This window comes from Rhodnius prolixus, unplaced genomic scaffold (assembly GCF_049639745.1).
Source record: "Rhodnius prolixus isolate KJV_2025 unplaced genomic scaffold, Rpr scaffold_7, whole genome shotgun sequence".
Taxonomy (NCBI): Eukaryota; Metazoa; Arthropoda; class Insecta; order Hemiptera; family Reduviidae; genus Rhodnius; species Rhodnius prolixus.
Genome location: NW_027411582.1, coordinates 360,926 through 386,021, shown reverse-complemented (window position 1 = coordinate 386,021; position 25,096 = coordinate 360,926). Strand labels below are relative to the sequence as shown.

Genomic DNA, 25,096 nt, shown 5'->3' with positions numbered 1-25,096 from the left:
ACTGTGTCAAAGTGCAATTATGAAATAACAAAACAAAAACGTAGACTTTTGGAGTGAGGGCTCTGGAGTAGGAATAGAGGAACCTAGAAGCCTGTCATCAGGAAGTTAAGATACAGATCGGCGCCACTTCCTGCCAGTGGCGGCCATTTTGCACTACTTAATTCCGGTACAGCTTCCGCCGAATAGTCAGAGACATTTCTTTACGACCAAAACAGGTCAAAGAAGAGCATAGGCCGGATGTATCAGCAAGTTGTCACGTGAGTAATTATGGCTATAAGATAAGAACAATGCAAACAAAGTCAAGAAAAAACAACTAATAGACAAAACAATTGAACAATTCTTATTAAAAAAAAAAATTGGAATTTTCGCAAGAAGCCAACATCAGTGCCCAAGTGAATAACGAATAAATGTTCAAACATTTCATGTTATTAATAGTTGAGACAAAAAAATATTTTGTTTAGTTTAGAGTAGCCGGAATGTTTATTTTCCGAGGCCGTACCTTCAAAGCGAGTACTGCCTGACAAAACGGAAGGTTGGTAAGCCTGCACGTGCCGACATTAGGCACCTCATCACCTGTATCACTACAAAACTTGTGGATCTCTTTTCTATGTTCTATTTGTAGCCAGCCGCTTATCCCGGCGAGTAAGCTAATTAAAGATGCCCATTGTTTCACGTTAATTACGTTGAGATAAAGGCAGAAGAGGCGATATCTAAATTAGTAAGCGCCAATGTCTTGGGTGTGATGGTGGTAAGCCCTGCCGTCCACTACTCCGCCCACTACTTCTCCTTCTTCAGAATTGTTGCAATATCTGTGAGACCTCTCTGTTTCGTCTGAAAGATAAAATTTTTATCTGAAACAGATAATTTACGTAAATAAATAAAAATTCTTGCTTCTCTCGAAATTTCAAAACAACCAAAAAATGAAAGAATTTTTGTTCTCACATTTCTAAGATTTGGAATTTACCTTACAAAAGGTTTTTAAGGCCCAGGCTGAGCACTTGAGAGGGGGGTTCTGAAGATTGCAGTTTCCTGCTCAAAGAACAATAGAATCAAGAGATTCAATCAGCAGAGAAGAAAATAGAAAATCCGATCTACACTGGTTTGGGCATGTACTATGGATAGATTGTGATAGAACACTTGGGGTAGCGTACAAGAATAAGGTTGAAGTAAACAGAGAGGGAGAATTAGACAGGGGAGGAAGTGAGGAAGAGGGATGAAGGAGAGGAAGGAAAGCTAGCAGCAGGAAGAGAGGGGGGAGCCTCTTTCAGCCAGTCCTAGTCCTAGTGTGGTCCATTTGGGATTGCTCTCAATTATGGTCTCACAATGAAGAGACTTCACTGCGCAAAAACCATCAGAAAAATTTAATTCAACAGAGAAATATAAATACTTTATTATTTTATTTTCTGGCTGAAATACATTGAATTTACCATAAATAATTTTTTTCTAAAAATAAAAGACTTTATTATTATTATTAATCACATTGATAAGTTTAACTATATTACTGTAGGCAACAATTCCACGGATGGTCCTTTGGACCCAGTGTATGTCTTTTATTTATTATGTTCAGAATGAAATTACTTTTGTATTTATTGCTTTTTTTTTCTAAAAATAAAAGACTTTATTATTATTATTAATCACATTGATAAGAAACGTATGAAAAAAATATATTCATAAACAATATGCATACCCACACTCACACACATATTATATACATGTATAATATACTTTAGAAATGAATGTTTGTATATTTATATACACATAAATATCAATACATGCAATTTCCATAACAAAAGCTTACACTTTGAAAAGTTGAAATTGATTAAATGACAAAAGGTACACAAATCCAAAAATGGCCAACTATTCGTTTTTACTTCCACTCTTAATATCAGCCATTTAGAAACATTCGAAAAAGCTAACGTATTTTATTCAAATTCGGCAAAGCTGGTGTTTTATTACAATTTTATAACATTAATATAATTTAAGTACTTTTACTGCATTAAATTTTCATTAATATTGTTTAGAATTTATTAGATGTCACGCTGGTCATTTTCAAACACAAAATATTTGTTCAGTAAAGTGTAGCACCCATTTAACTTAGATTACGTATAATAGGAGCTGGTATTAAACTATTCTTGCTCTGGTTAGAAAAGAAAAAAAAAATGCCAATACCAACATACATTATCAATTTTTGATTTGTTTTTTGCATCTGATTTAAGTGCAAGTTTACTGCAGCAATAGAAAGTAAAAATCGTGGGTTTAAGTTAATTCTTCAATTAAATTGATTAATTTACTTTAATTCGTTTAGTAATTAAGCGTTAGTGATATGTTATTTATGCCCACAATGTTATTTATATGTAATATAAACTAGATGAAGTTATTTATGCATGTTTTTAGGATAGGCAATAATTGCTAAACTAGTTGACTAATTATTTGATAATAAAACTTCTATAAAGTACTCATGTTAAGGAGGCCATATTAAATTATACTTTAGATATGGATTATTATTACAAATAGTTATTTATTTTTTATTAATAGTGAGTATTTTGTGCTCTCATATTCTTCTGTAACAAAAAATTTCTGTATTTCCAAATGGCCAGTATAACGGTTTGTGACATCTAATAAATTCTAAACAATATTTATGAACATTCAATGCAGTAAAATTAATTAAAAGATCTTCTTAACAAAAACTTTCCAGTTTAAAAAGTTAAATATAAGGGGGGGAGGTTGATTAAACGCCAATAGGTTCAAGGAGAAATCAAACTGCGAATACGGCACGATTGCGATAATTCCCCTGCCACTTCTTCTTCCTGCCAAATTTTATTAAAAATATTTCGAAGATTTATGGAATTACTAATTAATAATAGTTTTAAAGTCTTCTTATGGGAAAAGTCGAACACCCCTCGCAAAGTACGAGTATACTCGGATATCATCGACACCCCAATAACTGAGTGTAACCCCCTTAACTACATTAATATATCGAATAGAATGACAATTCATTCATCAAAATCAGTTCACACGTTAATAATTTGAACGATTGCAGTACTTCCCCTTAGTAACTGTAAGTTTGATTAAAGTAATGGCACGTAGCAAAGCAATAACCATCACTTCTTTCTTCCAAACTTTTGAAAATGCCAGTATTGCTTATTTTTGGCAACTTTTTCCAAAAAATCTATAAAATCTAGGTTATTGCAAAAAAAAAAATTCTTTTGAAAACGCGGATTTGCCCTATACTTCCAAGAAAATTTACGAATTTTATCTTTTATAGAAAAAGAGAAAAAAATTGTCAAAATTGGGTGCTTTTCAACGTTACGCTTTTTCGTGCACTTTTTGACGATCAACCCTTCAACCCTTATACAACTGTCCTACCGGACAGTTTTAATATGTAAAGCGTTCGCACAAGAAAGGACACACACACACACTCTCTCACAACTTCTGTACTGTGAGTAGCATGCACTCACACATAGCCGATATAGACATGGGATTCTCTCCAAGATGTCTCACTTTTCTCAGACTTTCTCCAAATTGGCTCCAACGATTTTCAGGTATAAGGTTTGGTTAGGATTGGTTAGGTGTTCCTTAACTTCAGAACCTTGAAAACTGTAATAAGACAAAGTCGTGCGAGTTTTTAAAACAAATTTGTTTTAAAGGTTTTTAAGAATGTTTTCAAACTTAGTAGATGCTACTCTAGAGGCAAACATTTCGAAAACAGATAATTTTTGATGTGCAGTCGGTAAAAAAACTATTTCGAAATTTGAGAAGTGATTAGATTTCTTCTTTAGTGGTGGCAGGGAGTGAAAGTGTAAAAGAAATGAAGTTTCGAAACTGAGGGAAGTGGTGCACACACATGTGCGGGAGAGGGGGCAAGATCACATGGAGGGGCGGCGAGATCACATTGCGGTACGGCCGTGGCTGGCCGCAGTAGTAAGCATGCGCCCAAACCGGAACTGCCTGCTAGTCGCCGCAGCCAGCATAGTGCTCGCTTCCTCACGTAAGTGCACACCTAACTGTAGCCCAGTTCTTTGCTACGGTCATGGGTTCTGCCAGCGGCCCCTCCAACTAACGCCTTCTTGCCGCAATCGCCGCATAGTTTATCTTGGAAATAATATTTGCTATTTAGTAATTGTAATTTATTTTTTTGTTTTTGTTTATTTTGCAGAATTTTGTGATGCGGCGTCGGAATATTTCGGCCGATATATCGGACCGATGTCCAGATTGTTACATTCAGTAAGCGGAGAAGTTTACGCAGTGGACGCCAGGACGTTGCACATTAGAGACTTTACTTATGATGGAGAAGGTCCAGGTAATTTTAGTCAAATTTATTTAATTACAACCAAAAATTGTAAGTAGCGGTATTTATCATCCAAGTGCTGTTCATCCGGCCTACCATGGACAGGTTTATAATTATGTCAATGTTTCAGCGGCGTTCTTCTACGCGGGCAACAGCAAAGCGCCCGGACCTGGAGGCTTCATCGTGCGTGACGAGACAGGCTCGTGAGTACATCTCTTTTATACATGAACAGACTTGTGTTCAGCGGTGTGCTTTGATTCCCCTTGAATTTCTCTTTAGGACCTGGCTTTAATACTTCAAGTTACCAAAAGCTAAACATGATATACCAACACGGCAATGTTGCGCATGCTCAGAAAGTAGAATGTATTACCTTAGGCAAGTAATAAGAGGTGACTTAATATACTGAAGTCCTTCAATAAAGGTCGCTCGCGTTCAGTGAAAGGGAAAAAACAAAAGTCAACCGTGAATATGGGAAATAAGTTGGAAATGTGAGGAGGCTCAGGCTTTGTGTTGTTGTTATTTGGCACAGTGTGGCGCTGTGTTAATATGGCTGGAACTGCCGGCGTGATTTTCTCGTCTGTTTCTACAATTTCTGTGGAGAGAGGTGCGTGTGAAAGTGGAATCAGATCAGGCAGGCCGTGACCGAATAATACTCTTCCGCTAAACAAGTACAAACCTCACCCTCCTCACAACACGTATATACTAATATTTAGTTCTATGGTGACAGTTTTATGATTTAACAATTTTTAAATAATATTGTGGACCGGATATTTGACGGCGCCATTTAAATTAAATTATTCCCCATTTCTCAGAAAATAATCATCATTTTATAAACTTAATATTGGAAAAATCAATTCCACAGAATTGATGTTAGATTTTAAAATGCCCATGGAAAATTGGAAGAAAGAAAAACTTTTCCAATCATAGATCAAACTTTTATTAGTTGCCTAAATAATTTTGTTTTATTATTGTGATTATTATCTTTATCGAAATCATACCCCCCCTAACATTTCGTCTCAAAAATTTGACAAAAAATTGAGGTTTACACTGGAAGCAATAAGTACTTCTACTCCTAAGCACCTAAGCACCTGAAAATGGCCAAACGCTTTGCTTAAGCTGCGGCAAGTTTACAAGAACTTTAACGGTGTAAGAAAGTAGGCGCACAAGAAAATTTACTAAATGTACATTTTCAGAAGTTGACGAAGCCTCGTCTCTTTATACCAAGTTTACAAGAGTTAATCACTTCCAGTTGACCCATCCGACAACTTTGCTTTCAGCTTCACAGTTGGCTGACAACGAATCCAGTCACACACAATACTCAAACAACTAATCTACCATTTACAGTTAATGCTGAATGGCGCGACACGTTTCGGGCGATCCGAACATTCATTAAAGAGTGCTTATCTAATTTTTTCAAGCTGTTCTTTAATTGGGAATAGCTTTTAAGTAATTAGCATTTCGGAAAATGAAACGTATTTAAAATAATATGATTTATTTTTATGTAATTGTATGTAGTTAGATGTTAAAAACATTTTTATGGACTATCATGGTAAAATGTAGGTGACAGTACTTAGTTACTACTACTTGCTTACACACAATAGTTGAATCTGCATTCGGGGGCGAAAATACCAAGAAGTTCTTTTTCTGATTCGGTGAGAAGTGGTGCCGGAAACTGCCGCATTTTCAAAGTGAGATAGTTCTATTATTTCTCTTAGGAGTCAAAAAATCCGCAATAAAAAGTTATAATTTCTATTTGTAGATGTGTATGTAGCATCAGTAGCATCAGCATTCCAACTAAAACTTGAAACCTGAATACTCATATCCACTTACCGATTTGTCTAACTCGTTAGGAAACCCCACACATGACCTTCCAGATCTTCATTTGGCGAGCGAATTCTCTTAATTTTAAACCCCTCTAGTTGTAAATTCAGCTAAACAGCTTCCTTTCCACTATCAACTGACTGGTAATTGATGATACTTGGAGAATAAAAAGGAAAGAGTAATACCCTAGCCTGTGTCCTGTTCACTGATAGTCCTTCACTCTCCACGCAATACTGAAGTTTATAATAGTCATAACATGCAAAGAAGTTGTTATCCAAACTAGTTGTTGATCACATTGGTTGCAGAAATGGCGTCCTTAAAAGATACAACAAGAAGCATATTACGCTGACACTACCAGAGGGCAAAACGTTAAACAATATTCGATGGTTTTCTGTCTGGTGCGAAGAATTTCAGGTTTGATATATCTAGATTTATAATTATCTATGGGTAATGCGAGCACAAGTATTCCTCAATCACTAATCATGATTGTTCATTTGTTAATTTTTTCCCCATATTAAAAATTAGGTGAATTTTGGCGACGTTCAAATCTCAAGAGCTTTAGACTTCCCGAAGCCGCAGAAAGTTGGAGCTTTGTCCGGAGTGCATGGCGTGGCCTCAGACAACATTGTGGTGGTCGACGCTCAGACCCTCTTAATTCCGTCTTTCTCCTACGATGGCGAAGCTCCAGGTACCTCCCTTTCATCAACTGAGAATTTATTGGTGGTGGTGGTGGTAGTGGCTACTTTTAGAAAACTAACAAGAGAGTCGTCTCTCTCACTATAATTGATTGAGATAATTTGGTTATGGCTTGTGGCCTACCACTAAAACTAAAATATTCCCTTTTAGACACCAGTCTCCCCTACTAATAATGCTTTAATCTTGATCAGTATTTATTTTTTGCGAATAAGAAGTTTTCGCTAGAAGTCCGTTTTGAGGTTCCCTGAGGTCGAAACAGTTGCTTTTACTCGATCACCATATTCATGGTGCCCTTCCAAATTTTTGAAATTTAGTTTTTATCTAGGGCTTATACTTTAAGAGAGGCCCTGAACAGGAAAGAATGCTGTGGGTATGGGAACGATCAGGAAGTGCAGGATATACTGATGTGGAACTGTTCCCGCTTCAGATTCCACGAGATCTTTTTCCACTATGAGAATAGTTATAAAAGCTGTTCCAATGAATTTCATCTACACATCTAAATATATATCACTTTTATTTTAAACGTTTTTCCGAGAAAATTGGCTTTTCAAGAAGGAATCAAGCATCCCTCTAACGTGCGAGTTCACAACAACAAAGAGTTTGCTCGCCCATATAATATTAAGTGATATTTAAAGTATTGCTGCAATTCTAAAATTTAACATTTGATAACCTGAAAAACAACATTGTGAAGTAGTTTTAGACTACGAAAATACGAGTTGAACGAATTTTGGAATGGTATTCGTCTGCACTCACTTAAATTTAAAAGGATTAGCTGTAACAAATTAATAGCCAGAATACCGACGTTGAGGTCCCACGGCTTTTTCAAAAGTTCTCCCCTCTCATCACGTTGGAAATTTTATCACAACACAATGAGAATTCTATTTCGGTTCTAGGCAAGTTGTGACGTCATTCATCCCTCAGAAGAATTTCACTTTGATTATATAGCCAACTAACTATCCAATATCTTACAAATAGTGAGTTTCAACAAAATATAATTACATCGATTCCGGCAGGAAAAAGTCGTGTGAGGGTTCACCAGATTTTTTGCAGAAAATCTCTTGAGTAGATACTCGCATGACTTCCTTTAACTACAATCCTCGAGGTTCGACTTGCGTGTTATTCAGACACTAAATTTTAAAATATTTTTAATCCTTACTAACATTGAAAGGATTTTAAAACCATAGATTTCACCAAAATGGCCCATTACAGGGAATGTACCCCCACCCAACTGCTCAAAATGCCGTGATACAGATCACGTGATAAACTTTAAATAATAGTTATTAATCTACATGCTTTTAATGTATATTACATAGATGTGAAGTTAATAGTAGACATTTATTTAAAAAGGTTAAGGCAGAAAATTTTATTAAGGAAGATTCAATGAGCAAGTTGCAATTGAACCCCAGAGTGGAAGATTCTTGGCCAAAGAGAGGCTTCATGACTAAGCTAGACTGCTTGGACTGAAGATGAACTAAGAGCAAGATTGTAGAGAGTCAGCGGATAAGGAGGAGTGATTACGTAAACGTCGGTGGAACGGGCTGAATTGGAGAACCGTTACACAATCTGCACAATGAAAGTTCCCGCTTTGGGGGTGGCCGCTCCTCGACAAGGTCACACCCCACTCCCCACCGGCAATTTGCTCCCAGGTGCAAAATGTTGGCTTCAGGTAGTAGGCCAATTCTTGTTGCCAAACTTTAGTCGCTGCCAAGAAATTGTTTAAGCCAGTATCGTGTTATTTTAACGAAACTTTGAAAGAAATCTAAAGGTCACAACCGAATTATTACGCCTTCCGGTCAAATGTTCGAATTGAGTTCTCACAGTGGATAAATGTTTTCAAGTTTTCTCAGCATCGTCTGTATGTACATGCGTGAATAGTAATTATGTTTAACCTGGAATTAATGCATTTCCTTTTAATATTTCGGATAAATTTTTTCAACAGGTTAGAAATTCAAGGGTCCTAAATATCGGAAAGATTGTAATCCAAAATGGCCATATGAAGAAAACAAATGAATAGTAACAAAGAAAAGGATCGCTTTTGTCATTTTTTCTTACAAAAAATCAATTTAGCAATTAGCATATCCTTTAAACAGTAGAAATTAAAATCATATTAACCATAGTCGTGAAATTTTCAAAAACAATTCAAAAACTTTTCTGGCTCTTTAATTTGCTGCTATTAAAAACAGGTGTTAATGACGATTTGTACAACATAAACTAATCGAACGCAAAGTAGACTAGTTAACATAAATCTCCGTGAGAAAGATGGCCAAACTTAACGTTACCATGGCAAATATTCCATATTTGGTAATTTACAAAATAAAGTGCATTAATCTTGTTGAAATGATCACCTATCTGTTCACGGACATGAAGTTGTCCACCGAATGTTCTGAAAAGTTGCCAAAAAAGCTATTTCATGAAGCTTTTTAACAAAAACCTGTGATTTCTCGAAAGCATCTTGAACGAGCTCTGCTAACCACCGAATCTTGCTCTCTTCATATCGATATTGTAAACCCTTATCTCGGCATTTTGCTTATATCGGATGGAGTTTTTATAGTCCGAACTACTCATTTTGGGAGGAAAACTATATTATTAATAGCTGGAGAAGCAGTAAAGCAGCTGATGTGGTAACGGCCGCAGGAGCTCCTCCATCACTCCCCGCCGACCAAATAACCTACTTCTTTCTTTCTAATTGCACCAACGAATTGCTCACCAACTACTTGAAACGCTTTCACGCACACAAACGCCCATTCATACACGCACACCCACACAAACTCATCCATATTCCGTCGGCGTTTCTCTTGTTTTTCTATGAAATTGTAAAACACATAAAATAGATGTGATGGGTCCACTTGTCATCATAAATGACACGTCATATACTTGAGCGTAAAAATATCAATGAAGAAAATCATGATAACCAATTTTGAAAAAAAAATCGCGAAAAAAACTGAAATATCGCTTAAATAAAACGGCGTCTTTATACTCGTATATTTATATATACATACATATATGTTGAACACTTACATCAGCCCTAGAGCACAGAATTGGGCAAAATTTTTTTGTCTTGAATAATATTTTTAGACATTTTTAAAATTGAGATTAAAAAATTAGTCGCGACTAAATAAGTATGACTAATTCTATGTAGTTACATTTAATCATTATAAACCATTAATCATAAGCGCGACTAAATAAAATAAATATGATAAACGTTATTTGAGAATTACGACTAATTTATCGGTCGTGATTAATGTTTTTCAATAACAAATAATTAGTACTAATCTGGTTAAATGAATGAATCGCGCCTACGGATAATGAATAACTTAACTGAAAACTCCAACTAACGACTGAATTAATCGTTGCTCTTGTTGCGACTAATCTAAATTAATCGTCATTCGTACCATTTATCAATTTAAATTGATCGTTAATAATGACAAATTCCTTGGCTAAAATTACCTTTAGTCGTTTGTCACGATTAAATTTTGCCCAACTTTGCTCTAGTGCTTCAAATTGGTAACTTTGGCAATTTTGGTATTAGGATTTTAATTCATACTAACATTGTGAAGTCTAACCTAACCGCCTCATTCCCAGATCCAATTTTTCGGGAAAATGTTGCAAAGAAAATGTGTTGCTCTTCATGTGTGCGTTTAATAGCCTACGGCTATATGAAATCGTAGGAAACTTTTTTAGGAAACCTAAAACAAGCTTAAAAATTGATTCAGCAAATTGGCATTTTTGTTGACTGATTTTGTTTTGGTCTACGTATTTTGTAAAGCTTATTGTCTATGTTGATCTGACAATAAACTGAAACAATTCTCAAATTTGAACACTGCTACTCTTCCTTTCAGTGAAGATCAATTTCCAGACCCATCAGTTTGTAATAAATAATATGGGTATCCAGTGTAAACTAAAAACAAATAATCTTTCATCTTTTTAGAAGAGGAAAGGAAATATAAACAAGATGGAATAAGTCGCCAGTATTTTTCAGAATGTTTCAAACTGAGGAAGAACTTGATCTGTAAAATGGAACTTCAGATTGATCACAAACTTGGGAAGGTCAGGGTTGCGTTTTAGAGTATTCTGGGTTTCTTAGCAAACGCTCCGAACTTTGCTACGGTATATGTAGAGGCACACCTATATGTAAAGGAGCTGCTAAGCGGAGAAGGAAGTGGGCTACATGAAGAAAGTAAAACAAAGGGAAACCTATTCAAATTATCAAAATGAAATAAAGAAATATAGAAAATGTGATAAAAACAATAATTTTGATAAACGAGTATTTCTATTTTGGTGGGGGTTTCTAGCGTCCTGCGCCTTCTTCTGCTTCAATTTGCTGGAATGATCCTATTTTTATAACTTTACGGCATTCGAGCAGCACTTAAGACGAGGTAGCCAAGATCTCTAAGGGGGTTTTCTGACTCTGACTTACACTACGGTGTTCATGGACAGCGAGAAATCAGTTTAGTTGCTTGACGCCATTATTTTAGTAAATAAGAGTAGCAACTATTATTCCCAAAGCTCTACATAGAATCCCTCACATAGAAAACTCACATTTACACATTCGCCACCAGAAAGAAGCTTGCTTCTTGATTAAATTTTTTTGACATTTTTCATACAAATTTATTTTAAAAATTGCCATTTTTAGATTTTAGTAACTTTATGTAATCAGTTGTAACAATTAATTAGAATGAAAACACATAATACATTATATGATGCGTATTGAGTCTATTCTCAGTAAACTCCCTTTCATCAGGTCTATATGTATATGTATATATACATATATTTATATATTTAAATAATGTACAATATAAGCACATTTAATAACTGTCCTTGAGTATCTATATTCATAAAGATACATAAAGATAGGTATGACAACCTTCTCGCAAATACATAATTTCCAGCTAATACACACGTTCACACAAATAAATTACACATTCATTCTGAACGAGGTGCGCCATTTTCCACTTCTCACTGAAATTAAACCTAACCTAACCTAACGTAATTTGTCTAAATTTTAATATATATATATCCATGTTCTTCAGAAAACTAGATAGCTCGCCAAATATTTTTAATATTGTTCTCCCAAGACTGTGGCAGGCATGAACCTCTTCTACATCGTATGTACCAACGACCTTTTCCTACATACTCGTAGTGGGTAATGTGATTTTCTTTCTGTTCACTTGAAAATGTCCATGTATAGTCCTTGAATGTCCAGTTATAAATCTTGCGCGTATTACCGACTATCTCCATAATACTTCAGGAGAATGGTTTTGGATTGGTTGGTTTTCTGCCGAGCACACTGTGTAGAGAATAGGGCCTAGGATGCTCTCTTAGCGACCACAGCTTCAGCTCTTTGGACTGGTGAGAAAGAAGATTCAATCATTTCTTGAGAGTAAGATTCAGAGAGACAGGACTGGAGGATAAAGTAATGATTGACAGAGAAGTCACTCTTACCGACTATCTCCATAATACTTCAGGAGAATGGTTTTGGATTGGTTGGTTTTCTGCCGAGCACACTGTGTAGAGAATAGGGCCTAGGATGCTCTCTTAGCGACCACAGCTTCAGCTCTTTGGACTGGTGAGAAAGAAGATTCAATCATTTCTTGAGAGTAAGATTCAGAGAGACAGGACTGGAGGATAAAGTAATGATTGACAGAGAAGTCACTCTTACCGACTATCTCCATAATACTTCAGGAGAATGGTTTTGGATTGGTTGGTTTTCTGCCGAGCACACTGTGTAGAGAATAGGGCCTAGGATGCTCTCTTAGCGACCACAGCTTCAGCTCTTTGGACTGGTGAGAAAGAAGATTCAATCATTTCTTGAGAGTAAGATTCAGAGAGACAGGACTGGAGGATAAAGTAATGATTGACAGAGAAGTCACTCTTACCGACTATCTCCATAATACTTCAGGAGAATGGTTTTGGATTGGTTGGTTTTCTGCCGAGCACACTGTGTAGAGAATAGGGCCTAGGATGCTCTCTTAGCGACCACAGCTTCAGCTCTTTGGACTGGTGAGAAAGAAGATTCAATCATTTCTTGAGAGTAAGATTCAGAGAGACAGGACTGGAGGATAAAGTAATGATTGACAGAGAAGTCACTCTTACCGACTATCTCCATAATACTTCAGGAGAATGGTTTTGGATTGGTTGGTTTTCTGCCGAGCACACTGTGTAGAGAATAGGGCCTAGGATGCTCTCTTAGCGACCACAGCTTCAGCTCTTTGGACTGGTGAGAAAGAAGATTCAATCATTTCTTGAGAGTAAGATTCAGAGAGACAGGACTGGAGGATAAAGTAATGATTGACAGAGAAGTCACTCTTACCGACTATCTCCATAATACTTCAGGAGAATGGTTTTGGATTGGTTGGTTTTCTGCCGAGCACACTGTGTAGAGAATAGGGCCTAGGATGCTCTCTTAGCGACCACAGCTTCAGCTCTTTGGACTGGTGAGAAAGAAGATTCAATCATTTCTTGAGAGTAAGATTCAGAGAGACAGGACTGGAGGATAAAGTAATGATTGACAGAGAAGTCACTCTTACCGACTATCTCCATAATACTTCAGGAGAATGGTTTTGGATTGGTTGGTTTTCTGCCGAGCACACTGTGTAGAGAATAGGGCCTAGGATGCTCTCTTAGCGACCACAGCTTCAGCTCTTTGGACTGGTGAGAAAGAAGATTCAATCATTTCTTGAGAGTAAGATTCAGAGAGACAGGACTGGAGGATAAAGTAATGATTGACAGAGAAGTCACTCTTACCGACTATCTCCATAATACTTCAGGAGAATGGTTTTGGATTGGTTGGTTTTCTGCCGAGCACACTGTGTAGAGAATAGGGCCTAGGATGCTCTCTTAGCGACCACAGCTTCAGCTCTTTGGACTGGTGAGAAAGAAGATTCAATCATTTCTTGAGAGTAAGATTCAGAGAGACAGGACTGGAGGATAAAGTAATGATTGACAGAGAAGTCACTCTTACCGACTATCTCCATAATACTTCAGGAGAATGGTTTTGGATTGGTTGGTTTTCTGCCGAGCACACTGTGTAGAGAATAGGGCCTAGGATGCTCTCTTAGCGACCACAGCTTCAGCTCTTTGGACTGGTGAGAAAGAAGATTCAATCATTTCTTGAGAGTAAGATTCAGAGAGACAGGACTGGAGGATAAAGTAATGATTGACAGAGAAGTCACTCTTACCGACTATCTCCATAATACTTCAGGAGAATGGTTTTGGATTGGTTGGTTTTCTGCCGAGCACACTGTGTAGAGAATAGGGCCTAGGATGCTCTCTTAGCGACCACAGCTTCAGCTCTTTGGACTGGTGAGAAAGAAGATTCAATCATTTCTTGAGAGTAAGATTCAGAGAGACAGGACTGGAGGATAAAGTAATGATTGACAGAGAAGTCACTCTTACCGACTATCTCCATAATACTTCAGGAGAATGGTTTTGGATTGGTTGGTTTTCTGCCGAGCACACTGTGTAGAGAATAGGGCCTAGGATGCTCTCTTAGCGACCACAGCTTCAGCTCTTTGGACTGGTGAGAAAGAAGATTCAATCATTTCTTGAGAGTAAGATTCAGAGAGACAGGACTGGAGGATAAAGTAATGATTGACAGAGAAGTCACTCTTACCGACTATCTCCATAATACTTCAGGAGAATGGTTTTGGATTGGTTGGTTTTCTGCCGAGCACACTGTGTAGAGAATAGGGCCTAGGATGCTCTCTTAGCGACCACAGCTTCAGCTCTTTGGACTGGTGAGAAAGAAGATTCAATCATTTCTTGAGAGTAAGATTCAGAGAGACAGGACTGGAGGATAAAGTAATGATTGACAGAGAAGTCACTCTTACCGACTATCTCCATAATACTTCAGGAGAATGGTTTTGGATTGGTTGGTTTTCTGCCGAGCACACTGTGTAGAGAATAGGGCCTAGGATGCTCTCTTAGCGACCACAGCTTCAGCTCTTTGGACTGGTGAGAAAGAAGATTCAATCATTTCTTGAGAGTAAGATTCAGAGAGACAGGACTGGAGGATAAAGTAATGATTGACAGAGAAGTCACTCTTACCGACTATCTCCATAATACTTCAGGAGAATGGTTTTGGATTGGTTGGTTTTCTGCCGAGCACACTGTGTAGAGAATAGGGCCTAGGATGCTCTCTTAGCGACCACAGCTTCAGCTCTTTGGACTGGTGAGAAAGAAGATTCAATCATTTCTTGAGAGTAAGATTCAGAGAGACAGGACTGGAGGATAAAGTAATGATTGACAGAGAAGTCACTCTTACCGACTATCTCCATAATACTTCAGGAGAATGGTTTTGGATTGGTTGGTTTTCTGCCGAGCACACTGTGTAGAGAATAGGGCCTAGGATGCTCTCTTAGCGACCACAGCTTCAGCTCTTTGGACTGGTGAGAAAGAAGATTCAATCATTTCTTGAGAGTAAGATTCAGAGAGACAGGACTGGAGGATAAAGTAATGATTGACAGAGAAGTCACTCTTACCGACTATCTCCATAATACTTCAGGAGAATGGTTTTGGATTGGTTGGTTTTCTGCCGAGCACACTGTGTAGAGAATAGGGCCTAGGATGCTCTCTTAGCGACCACAGCTTCAGCTCTTTGGACTGGTGAGAAAGAAGATTCAATCATTTCTTGAGAGTAAGATTCAGAGAGACAGGACTGGAGGATAAAGTAATGATTGACAGAGAAGTCACTCTTACCGACTATCTCCATAATACTTCAGGAGAATGGTTTTGGATTGGTTGGTTTTCTGCCGAGCACACTGTGTAGAGAATAGGGCCTAGGATGCTCTCTTAGCGACCACAGCTTCAGCTCTTTGGACTGGTGAGAAAGAAGATTCAATCATTTCTTGAGAGTAAGATTCAGAGAGACAGGACTGGAGGATAAAGTAATGATTGACAGAGAAGTCACTCTTACCGACTATCTCCATAATACTTCAGGAGAATGGTTTTGGATTGGTTGGTTTTCTGCCGAGCACACTGTGTAGAGAATAGGGCCTAGGATGCTCTCTTAGCGACCACAGCTTCAGCTCTTTGGACTGGTGAGAAAGAAGATTCAATCATTTCTTGATAGTAAGATTCAGAGAGACAGGACTGGAGGATAAAGTAATGATTGACAGAGAAGTCACTCTTACCGACTATCTCCATAATACTTCAGGAGAATGGTTTTGGATTGGTTGGTTTTCTGCCGAGCACACTGTGTAGAGAATAGGGCCTAGGATGCTCTCTTAGCGACCACAGCTTCAGCTCTTTGGACTGGTGAGAAAGAAGATTCAATCATTTCTTGAGAGTAAGATTCAGAGAGACAGGACTGGAGGATAAAGTAATGATTGACAGAGAAGTCACTCTTACCGACTATCTCCATAATACTTCAGGAGAATGGTTTTGGATTGGTTGGTTTTCTGCCGAGCACACTGTGTAGAGAATAGGGCCTAGGATGCTCTCTTAGCGACCACAGCTTCAGCTCTTTGGACTGGTGAGAAAGAAGATTCAATCATTTCTTGAGAGTAAGATTCAGAGAGACAGGACTGGAGGATAAAGTAATGATTGACAGAGAAGTCACTCTTACCGACTATCTCCATAATACTTCAGGAGAATGGTTTTGGATTGGTTGGTTTTCTGCCGAGCACACTGTGTAGAGAATAGGGCCTAGGATGCTCTCTTAGCGACCACAGCTTCAGCTCTTTGGACTGGTGAGAAAGAAGATTCAATCATTTCTTGAGAGTAAGATTCAGAGAGACAGGACTGGAGGATAAAGTAATGATTGACAGAGAAGTCACTCTTACCGACTATCTCCATAATACTTCAGGAGAATGGTTTTGGATTGGTTGGTTTTCTGCCGAGCACACTGTGTAGAGAATAGGGCCTAGGATGCTCTCTTAGCGACCACAGCTTCAGCTCTTTGGACTGGTGAGAAAGAAGATTCAATCATTTCTTGAGAGTAAGATTCAGAGAGACAGGACTGGAGGATAAAGTAATGATTGACAGAGAAGTCACTCTTACCGACTATCTCCATAATACTTCAGGAGAATGGTTTTGGATTGGTTGGTTTTCTGCCGAGCACACTGTGTAGAGAATAGGGCCTAGGATGCTCTCTTAGCGACCACAGCTTCAGCTCTTTGGACTGGTGAGAAAGAAGATTCAATCATTTCTTGAGAGTAAGATTCAGAGAGACAGGACTGGAGGATAAAGTAATGATTGACAGAGAAGTCACTCTTCAGCTTCGAGAGCTCCCGAGAAGCCACCCCGAATCGAAGGCTGGAGCAACATTCTGTCTGATTCAAGAAGGGAAAAGATGTTGTCTACTACAAGGCTATGGCATTGTTGAATAGTGAAGTGTTGTCTCTTGAAAGCAAACTGGTGGTCAGGATGAAAGTAAGAGAGTATCGCTTTAAGAGGAGCTTTTCAAGTACTTGTGTTACCGAGTTGTAATCACCGCCGCAGGGGATAGTTTGAATAAAGGAAATAGAAAAAGGAAATTAACTGCTGCTTTTAAGTTAATTATACACTGCCGAAATATTTATTTAGAACTTATAGAGAGCTAAAGATATTACGTATGAACAAATGTTATTTGGGAGGATTGACTGGAGCGGGAGGTAAGAATTGGAATTCCACATAATTATAGTACCTCCGTAGTCTCTCTGGATCTAGTAGTCGTACTTAATGTAATCATCGTTTGTGCAATTGTGATCTGCTGGTGAAGTGAACTGTGTGATAAATGCTATGCCTAAGCGGGACTACGTCTTTGTGCATTCAACCATTAGTGTTCCATGAAAGGAACGATAAGAAATTCTAGGAGATGACATTATGAGACTAAGGTGTTAAGGAGGGTCTCAAATGTCTGAAAAAAATAATTAAGGAGACTCTAGTTACTATCGTTCATTGGGGTGATTGATTCATTAATACAGTGGGATTTAATGGAAAGAACTGAAATGGGCATTCATACTTGAGAGTAGAAAGGGTTACCTTCCTATTTGTTGCTCTGACAGGAGTTGAAGCTGCTGGAGTTTTGAGAAACATTTTGAATACTGCTGGTGCGCTGTTCAATATCAGTATTTTCATCTATAAAAGCAATCCATCGTTTGCTATTAAAACACAGTTTCTCCTAATTTAGAAAAGTTATCATTGTATTTTTTAACATTAATACGATATTTATCTCTATTTCTTTATTTAACAAAACATCTTCTCACAATTACACCCCTGCATTCAAATCGGTCAGCCGTGACTGGTGACAACGGTCATGAACAATATAAGAGCAAGTCAAATTTCTTTACACAAACCTGATAATTCAATGTCAGACGATGGATGAAAATCAGAAATCAATGAGAATCAGGAATCAAGCAGGATGAATGCCGGGTTAAAGTAGCCGAAGAGAATTGAGTAGATCTTCAAGATTGGAGGAACTTTTGTGTCCCCCTCCCCTCCACGACCATCTTTCTATTATTTAACCTATGATATCTACAAAGTTAGAGGTAATTTCACTTTATTTTATTTCTCCTACAAAAGTAAAATTGTTTTCAGATGCAAAATTTTGGGTGGGCCGGGGTCCAAAGCCAAGTCCACAAGGAATCAGAGTGCCGGACGAAAATGGCAAACAGAACCCACTTCGGAGGTAAACATGTCTTCACTTCATTAATAAGTAAGTCGCTTGTCTGCTTTGCTACTGAAGTTAGAACCTCCGAACTTACTTTGTGCCAGATATGACCGGAAGACAATCGTGCTCACTCTGCCTGGAGAACTCACCGTCTTTGATATTGGTCACTTTGGCGTTTGGTGCGAAGCCTTCACAGTAGACTTTGGGCATGTGCAGATTCCGCCGGCCTTGAACGTGCCTCCTTCACTAAAGATGTTGGGCGTTTCACCTCAGGTTAGAGAATTTTTTATCATACAGGTGGTAGAATCGCTGCATGCCAAGTAGTCAGTCCAGCTCTCATAAAATTTGTTTACCTAATGCTTTACTATATTTTCTTTATTGTTCGGATCTGGTATAAACTGAAAATAGTTTTCATAAATACCTAAAAACCAGGAAATACATCTCTCTAATTTAAAAAGCTGGGCATTAATAGATCATACAATGATAAAACTGCAAAGTAAAAAAGAGGCTTTTTGTTTAAAATTCACCACTAACCTCTTGAAATTAAATCTATGGAATGCAGCATCATGCAAATTTTAAAACATTCATATATGTGTATGTGTGTGTGTGTGTGTGAGAGAGAGAGAGAGAGTGTAGGAGAGGAGAGTTAAAGCCTCTGATGGTTTAATGAATGGTAGAGACGTGAAGAATTGAGGCATGGATATGATTGACTGGCCGAGATTACAGTTGATTTCAACTACTTTGTCCTTGCAAAATAAATATGGCCGCCCAGTTAAATCTTCTTTTCACTTTTGAAAGAAAAATTAAAAGAACGGCGGCAAATGATAACTTAACAATGACCCCGAGGATACAACCTGATAATGCAATGATAAGAAAGACAGAGCACCACAGCAGCCGCAAAGTACCGCAGAGTGCGACCTACCACCTGGCAATCCAGCGCTGAATAATTAGCTCCAACAATAGCCCCTAAATACTCGCGTGCGGCTTTTCACTGTTAACCACTTTATCAATCTTACACTAATTATCTTTTGGTATTGGTTTATTTTTATTATATTCTACATTCCACCGCTTGTAAGTCAATAACAAGGATTCATAACAAGCACTACTATTGAGCACATTCTCATAACAAATATAAGTGTTTGGAAGGTATGAATTGGGAATCCCATCTCTAAGAAAGATTAAATGGCTTTTAACATTTACTAACATGAATCCATCTATTGTCAGAATCTAAAAATGGCTCGGGTTTAGATTAGATTCCATGAGGTTCGGCCCGCCAACTCAGCAGGGCTAGTTGGAGCACCCACCAGTCCTGTTTACATGGGCTATACTTGAGAGAATTCCTCGATAAAGCTTTGAGTTTATTATTTTCCCCAAAATCTCAGCCGCTCACGCCTTTCAGTCCGACAGGAAGTGAGTACTCAATGCGTGAAGCGATATTTCCTCTTCTCTCTTCTGCTACACTGCTGCGGTATTTAGCTGCGCGTTAAGTAGCTTCTGCATTTGTGCATAGAAAGGGATCAAGAAGCTATAATGACTAGTACTGAAAGTTTGCGCTCACAGAAAGTATAGTTCTCCAGTCTCCAGTCCAGTTCTCTTCAAAAAGTCAAATGTCCATGAATTAACTTGATCGCCAGTAGATTGCGGATATCAGAAAATTGAGATTATTTGATTATCCCTCTCCTATAATCTCAGCAGCTGAAATACAAACCTTGAAGCAGCTCGTCCAGTTTTTCTTCTTTCGCGTCGGAGAATTCCGTGTTTGTTGTCACATAGTGACAATTCATTAATTCTTTATTTCAAAGTCAAATCAGAGTCGCGCCTCCACGGATGCGTTGGATGCAGCACATCTCTTGTATTTACAATGGTAAATTAATTTCTTAAGTTCCATCATGTAAATTAGTACGCATTTTTTGGAAATTTATCTCAGATTTTATTTCTGTCTGAAGAGTAATGAATGTATTTTCGAAAGGATCAAATTCTGATGAGGATGTTGTAGAGCAGGATATTGTTAAAAGCATTTTTTGATGGACTCAAGGCCAGGGAAAACAGGATTGTTGCGCGTGCGCTTTACAGCTGTATTTATCTGGTGGCGCGGAATTGCCAACTCTAAAATTATCCTAATACAACCATTAGCAATAAGGCCAAACGGTTTGCCTAGATGATTTAATGCGTCACATTCAGCTTTCTAGAATGAACTCGTCCATCAATAATCCATCAATAAGCTTATAATTAATATCATAAAATAATACAAAAATTCTTTGACTTTAAAACTCTAAATATTTTTAAAAAACCTGTATATTTATATATTTACTCAATTTTAAAAATAACTTCCAAAGAGAAAAATTTTCTTCCTTATTCTTTTTAAAGAACACTAACTTGGTTTTTATTTACTTTTCAAATGTTACCAATGGTTATCCAGTTGCTGGCCATTAGTTTTTTCTTCCTAAGAGTTTTCCGCAGCTCAATGGGATTTCATGGAATTTTATTTATTTTTATTTATATTAATTTTATATTTCATTAATTCGTGAGGGTTTTTTTTATGTACGTTTTCTCCACACATAGTTCGATTGGTCGAAGAATGTGGACTTATACGGATCAATGTCCTAGCTTGGACTGTGCCCCCCCCCCAATCAATGTTATTATTTTATTTAGGCTACTAACTTTTAGATACTTACTTATGTATTTAACTGCACCTTTAAACAGATACGTAGTATTCTGAGCAAAAATAATGAATCTGAGTTAGCACCATAGAACTATGTAAATATTTGAGATAGTTGAGTGTATTTTTCAACCTTAATGAGGAAAATTTATTTAAATAAGCAAAGAGATTGGGTGTTTTAAGTTAAATCAAAAAAACAGCTGTGAAGGTAGCAGCGAATTGTTGGCAGCAGGAAGGAGAGAAGGAAGTGGTGCAGGTTGACTAGTACGGATTCAGGTTAACCGGTTAAAGGGAGAGTTGGCCAGCTTGGGGGTACCTCCCCCTTGGCATCTGGAGCCGCTGAATGTTCAACTGTACAAACTTTGGAGCAAGCGTTCTTTGTTATTCTTTACGTCAATTTCAAGTGGTCCAAGATTCCATAGTCAAATACATTTTAGGAAATTAATTTTTGAATAAAAAAGACCAAAATTTCGCCATCTGCTCTCGAAACATCATCAAATTAAATAAAGTTTAAACATAATTTTAATCTGGGGTTCATTTCAACTTCTGTCTTCCCAGAATCAAACTAGACTAAATTTCTGGAATTAATTAATTTAATTTTCAAATTAAAGCGATTATAAAATCATCTGTTAGCACATTAAGTTTAATAAAAAATGTTTTTTTTTTTTCAAAAATCACAGTAGCCTTTTTAGACTCTACATTAAAAAAATAGAAATTTTATTCGCTAAATGGTTCTTAACAGATTTTCCTACTTTTTTGGAATTATAGAAATGCTTTTAATATTTTTGCTCTAATGTCATACAAACAGGAAATTAGACTGACTCTATTAGAAGGGAGCTGAGAACCTCCAAAAACCAATTTCCTAGAAACTAGTTACAAATAATATGAGATCGGTCTTGAAGTAGGGGGGGGTCACTCAGGAGCAAAATCGCACTTTAGATGTCAATACCACAGTGTCCTTAACGTAATGTCAACTTCTAGTTTTTTGTAAGTTTCCCTTTTTTAAATAACACATTAATGCGGAAATACTTACTTGCCCCTTCTAATTTCTACAAGTGTGGTGGTTGTGAGGCGTGGATTTGTAACTGGGAGTTTGCCAATTCGAATCCCCACTATAGCAGCACCTTTTTATTTGTCAGAAAAAATGTTAATAGTAAAGTTCCTTTGGACTTTGGCGTCCCCACCCATGATATTTAATTTGGTAGTTGGACGGTAAGCCCCAACTGAAAATTTTGGGGCTTAGCTTTTTAAGCAATTTCTGAAAAGTGGCTGTGATTTTCTGTAAATCAATAAACTGTTAGTACATTTCAAGGCTAAATACTACTGTTTGAAATACTTTTGCAACTATCCCCCTAATGGGCCGCTCTAGGACAATGTCTGTCATTTTACTACTTTATCTTAACAAGGAATTTTTCAGTCAAAGATCCTAGCTTACATTTCAATTTTGATTTGAATTTGAGCTATCGTACAGATTTAATCATAATTAAGTTCTACAGAATATTTCATTTAAGCTAATCAATTCGCCTGTTCCATGGGAGCTGTCTGGTTAAAACCATCTTTAAACTCTAAAAGTGGTAGTTCTAACGAACACCAGAATGCACCACTTTTCACATCTATCACATGGGCTAACATAAAAGAATTACTTTTACAAAAATGTCACAGAAATTTACTACATTTAACTTCTTTTTTTCTTTTTTTTTATCTACAAAAATTTATTATTTTAACTGGAACTTGGATTCATAACATATTGATAAAAAGATATAAAATCTGGTGTGAAACAAACTGCATTTATAGCAGTACTTCTTGAATGAGAATTAATAATAATATCTCTCCGGTGATGGACAGTGTTGTCTGTAACGAGAGAACACTGTCCGGAGGCCGGCAGTGCACTGGAAAAAGCTCCGGGCGCTAATAACCTCAGATGTTGATGCGCCAAAAAAAAAAATAATAATAATAATAATAATATCTCGTCGGGCCGAGGTCCCCGCGATGCCGAGAAAGGCTGACAGTGTCACACGTGTTGGTAGGGTGTCAGGCACTGCGAACACAGAGAGAAACAGCAGGCCTGCCACATGACAAGCGCGTTATCCTTCAAGAGGGTTCTCCTTACATCAGGAGGCTATTTACGTATCTAAAACATATCAATTTATATTTTAAAATTTAGGTTAGCAATTAGGTTAATTTATAGGTTAGTCCTTTTAAAGGGGAAAGGAATATCGAGTACTTTCCCCTAGTGTGAATGCTTTGGATGGGTGTATTGTATATAGATGAGAATGTATTTATTAGCGTGAATGTATTTATTGGCGAGAAAGTCGTATGTCTGTTTAGGTTAGGTTTTTTATCTCGGGGTTGAAAGAAATTTTATACGAGTATTTCAACCCCATCAGGTTATTTATAATTAGCTCTAGTTTATTTTAGGATGTGCAGGAATATTAGTTCAAAGTACTGCACATCCAACTGCTAGTAGAGTAAATAGCCTCCTCGGATTTAGTATTCAGTAAAGCCCAAGCAAATAGTAAACCTAGAAATTATAATACTTTTGGTTTTGCCTACAATAAATATAATAGAAAACATTTAAAATTATTAATTCAGATTTAGATATGTAGTATAAACGTTAGTTTATTTAAGGGATGTCACAATTATATTCCACACTCCCCCTCGTCGACAAGGTCGATGAAATAAGAGGGGATGTGTGGAGACAATTTTGCAGACCCAGGCTCCACCCTACCTTGTTAAGCAAGGTGTAGTGATTGGAAGCTATGGGTCTGCACATGTGTCATCCCAGCTCGTGTAGTATAAGGAAATAAGAAGAACTATGATAGTGGGCGCTAATGACCAAGATGTCGATGCACCGAAAAAAAAAGAAAAATAATAATAATAATAATAATACCTACCACTTTATTATGCAAAGTTTAATTTATAGTTATTATTATTTCTTCTCATCTCTCAGCCAGTATTATTTCAATTATTTGGAGCATTTGGTTAATTCAATATTATCAGTTTTCCTTTCTATTTCCGTAGTAAAATTTGCCATGTATCAGACTTAGAGGAAGTGTGAAAGAGCGAGGTGTCGGCTGTAACCAGGATAAGCAATGAGTTCTACAGGTCATTAACTTTTCAGCCAGTCTGACGTGAATTCTGGCTTTATGAGCTCTTTTTTATTATGCAGCAGTACAACTTTTTTTCAGTTGACTAACTTTTCGGTACAACAATATGGATTCCATCCTGTTGGGCTGAATAGGATTAAAATTAGACATCTTGCTTGCTCATGGGCATCAATCTCGAATTCCTCTCACTCCTTCAAAGTTACATCACTTGCAGGGCATTAGTTTTTAGAAAAATTTTCTTTCTAGGAGCAGTAAAAGCTGACAGGCCTGGTCTAACGCATTCATTTTGAGTGCTTGAATCGTACAAGTTAAATAGCCACTTTTCATCACAGAAGACGATTTGCTTTACAAGTCGAGAATGATTTGGGTTTTTAAAAAGAATTTGACCTACCGCAACTACAAAAATGTCGTCGGATTAGAGGATAGTCCTACAGCTTTTCCTACTAATGTCAGTTTATGTAAAAGTAGATCCTTCTACCCGCTGACGAGGTTTACAGTCTGGTTCCAGGATGAGCTTCTCGTCGAACTGTAGCTTTAAGAGCCGTGAATGTCCCTACGGTGTAATTACAAATTCAGTTGTTTTATGAACAGTTCATTTAACTAAAACAAAAAATGTTTTTTTAGACAATCTATAATAAAAACTAAAGAAATAAAGGGGCTTAAAAACTATTACTGTCCGAGTGTAATAGTGTATTGTGACCTATTGGGACATAAATATTGTAGATCCTAAGTCAGAGTTCCACTTAGCCACGTCAACAATATTCTCCCCTGAATTTTACAGCACGTTAAATAAATGTATATATATATGTATATAGGCAGAGAGGGAGAGTCGTCTAAACTTTAAGCGAATATTTTCCACGAAAATCCATATGTATAGAGAAGTATTAAAATAAATGACGTTAACTAACAAGAACACATTTACATGGAACCATTGA

General features: G+C 37.2%; 1 protein-coding gene across 2 annotated transcripts in view; it reads left to right on the top strand.

Moving 5' to 3' along the window:
* The first annotated feature begins 3,855 nt into the window (after positions 1-3,855).
* The window catches only part of Skel (DM13 and DOMON_DOH domain-containing protein skeletor), a 41,950-nt gene continuing 20,709 nt past the window's right edge, over positions 3,856-25,096 (top strand). For both annotated transcript variants that reach the window (XM_074113181.1, XM_074113182.1), the window contains exons 1-7: positions 3,856-3,988; positions 4,157-4,300; positions 4,419-4,491; positions 6,415-6,523; positions 6,635-6,797; positions 18,323-18,413; positions 18,500-18,668. In XM_074113181.1, the coding sequence (XP_073969282.1) occupies positions 3,871-3,988; positions 4,157-4,300; positions 4,419-4,491; positions 6,415-6,523; positions 6,635-6,797; positions 18,323-18,413; positions 18,500-18,668 (867 nt within the window). In that variant the 5' untranslated portion in view covers positions 3,856-3,870. The remainder of the gene's footprint in view (positions 3,989-4,156; positions 4,301-4,418; positions 4,492-6,414; positions 6,524-6,634; positions 6,798-18,322; positions 18,414-18,499; positions 18,669-25,096) is intronic.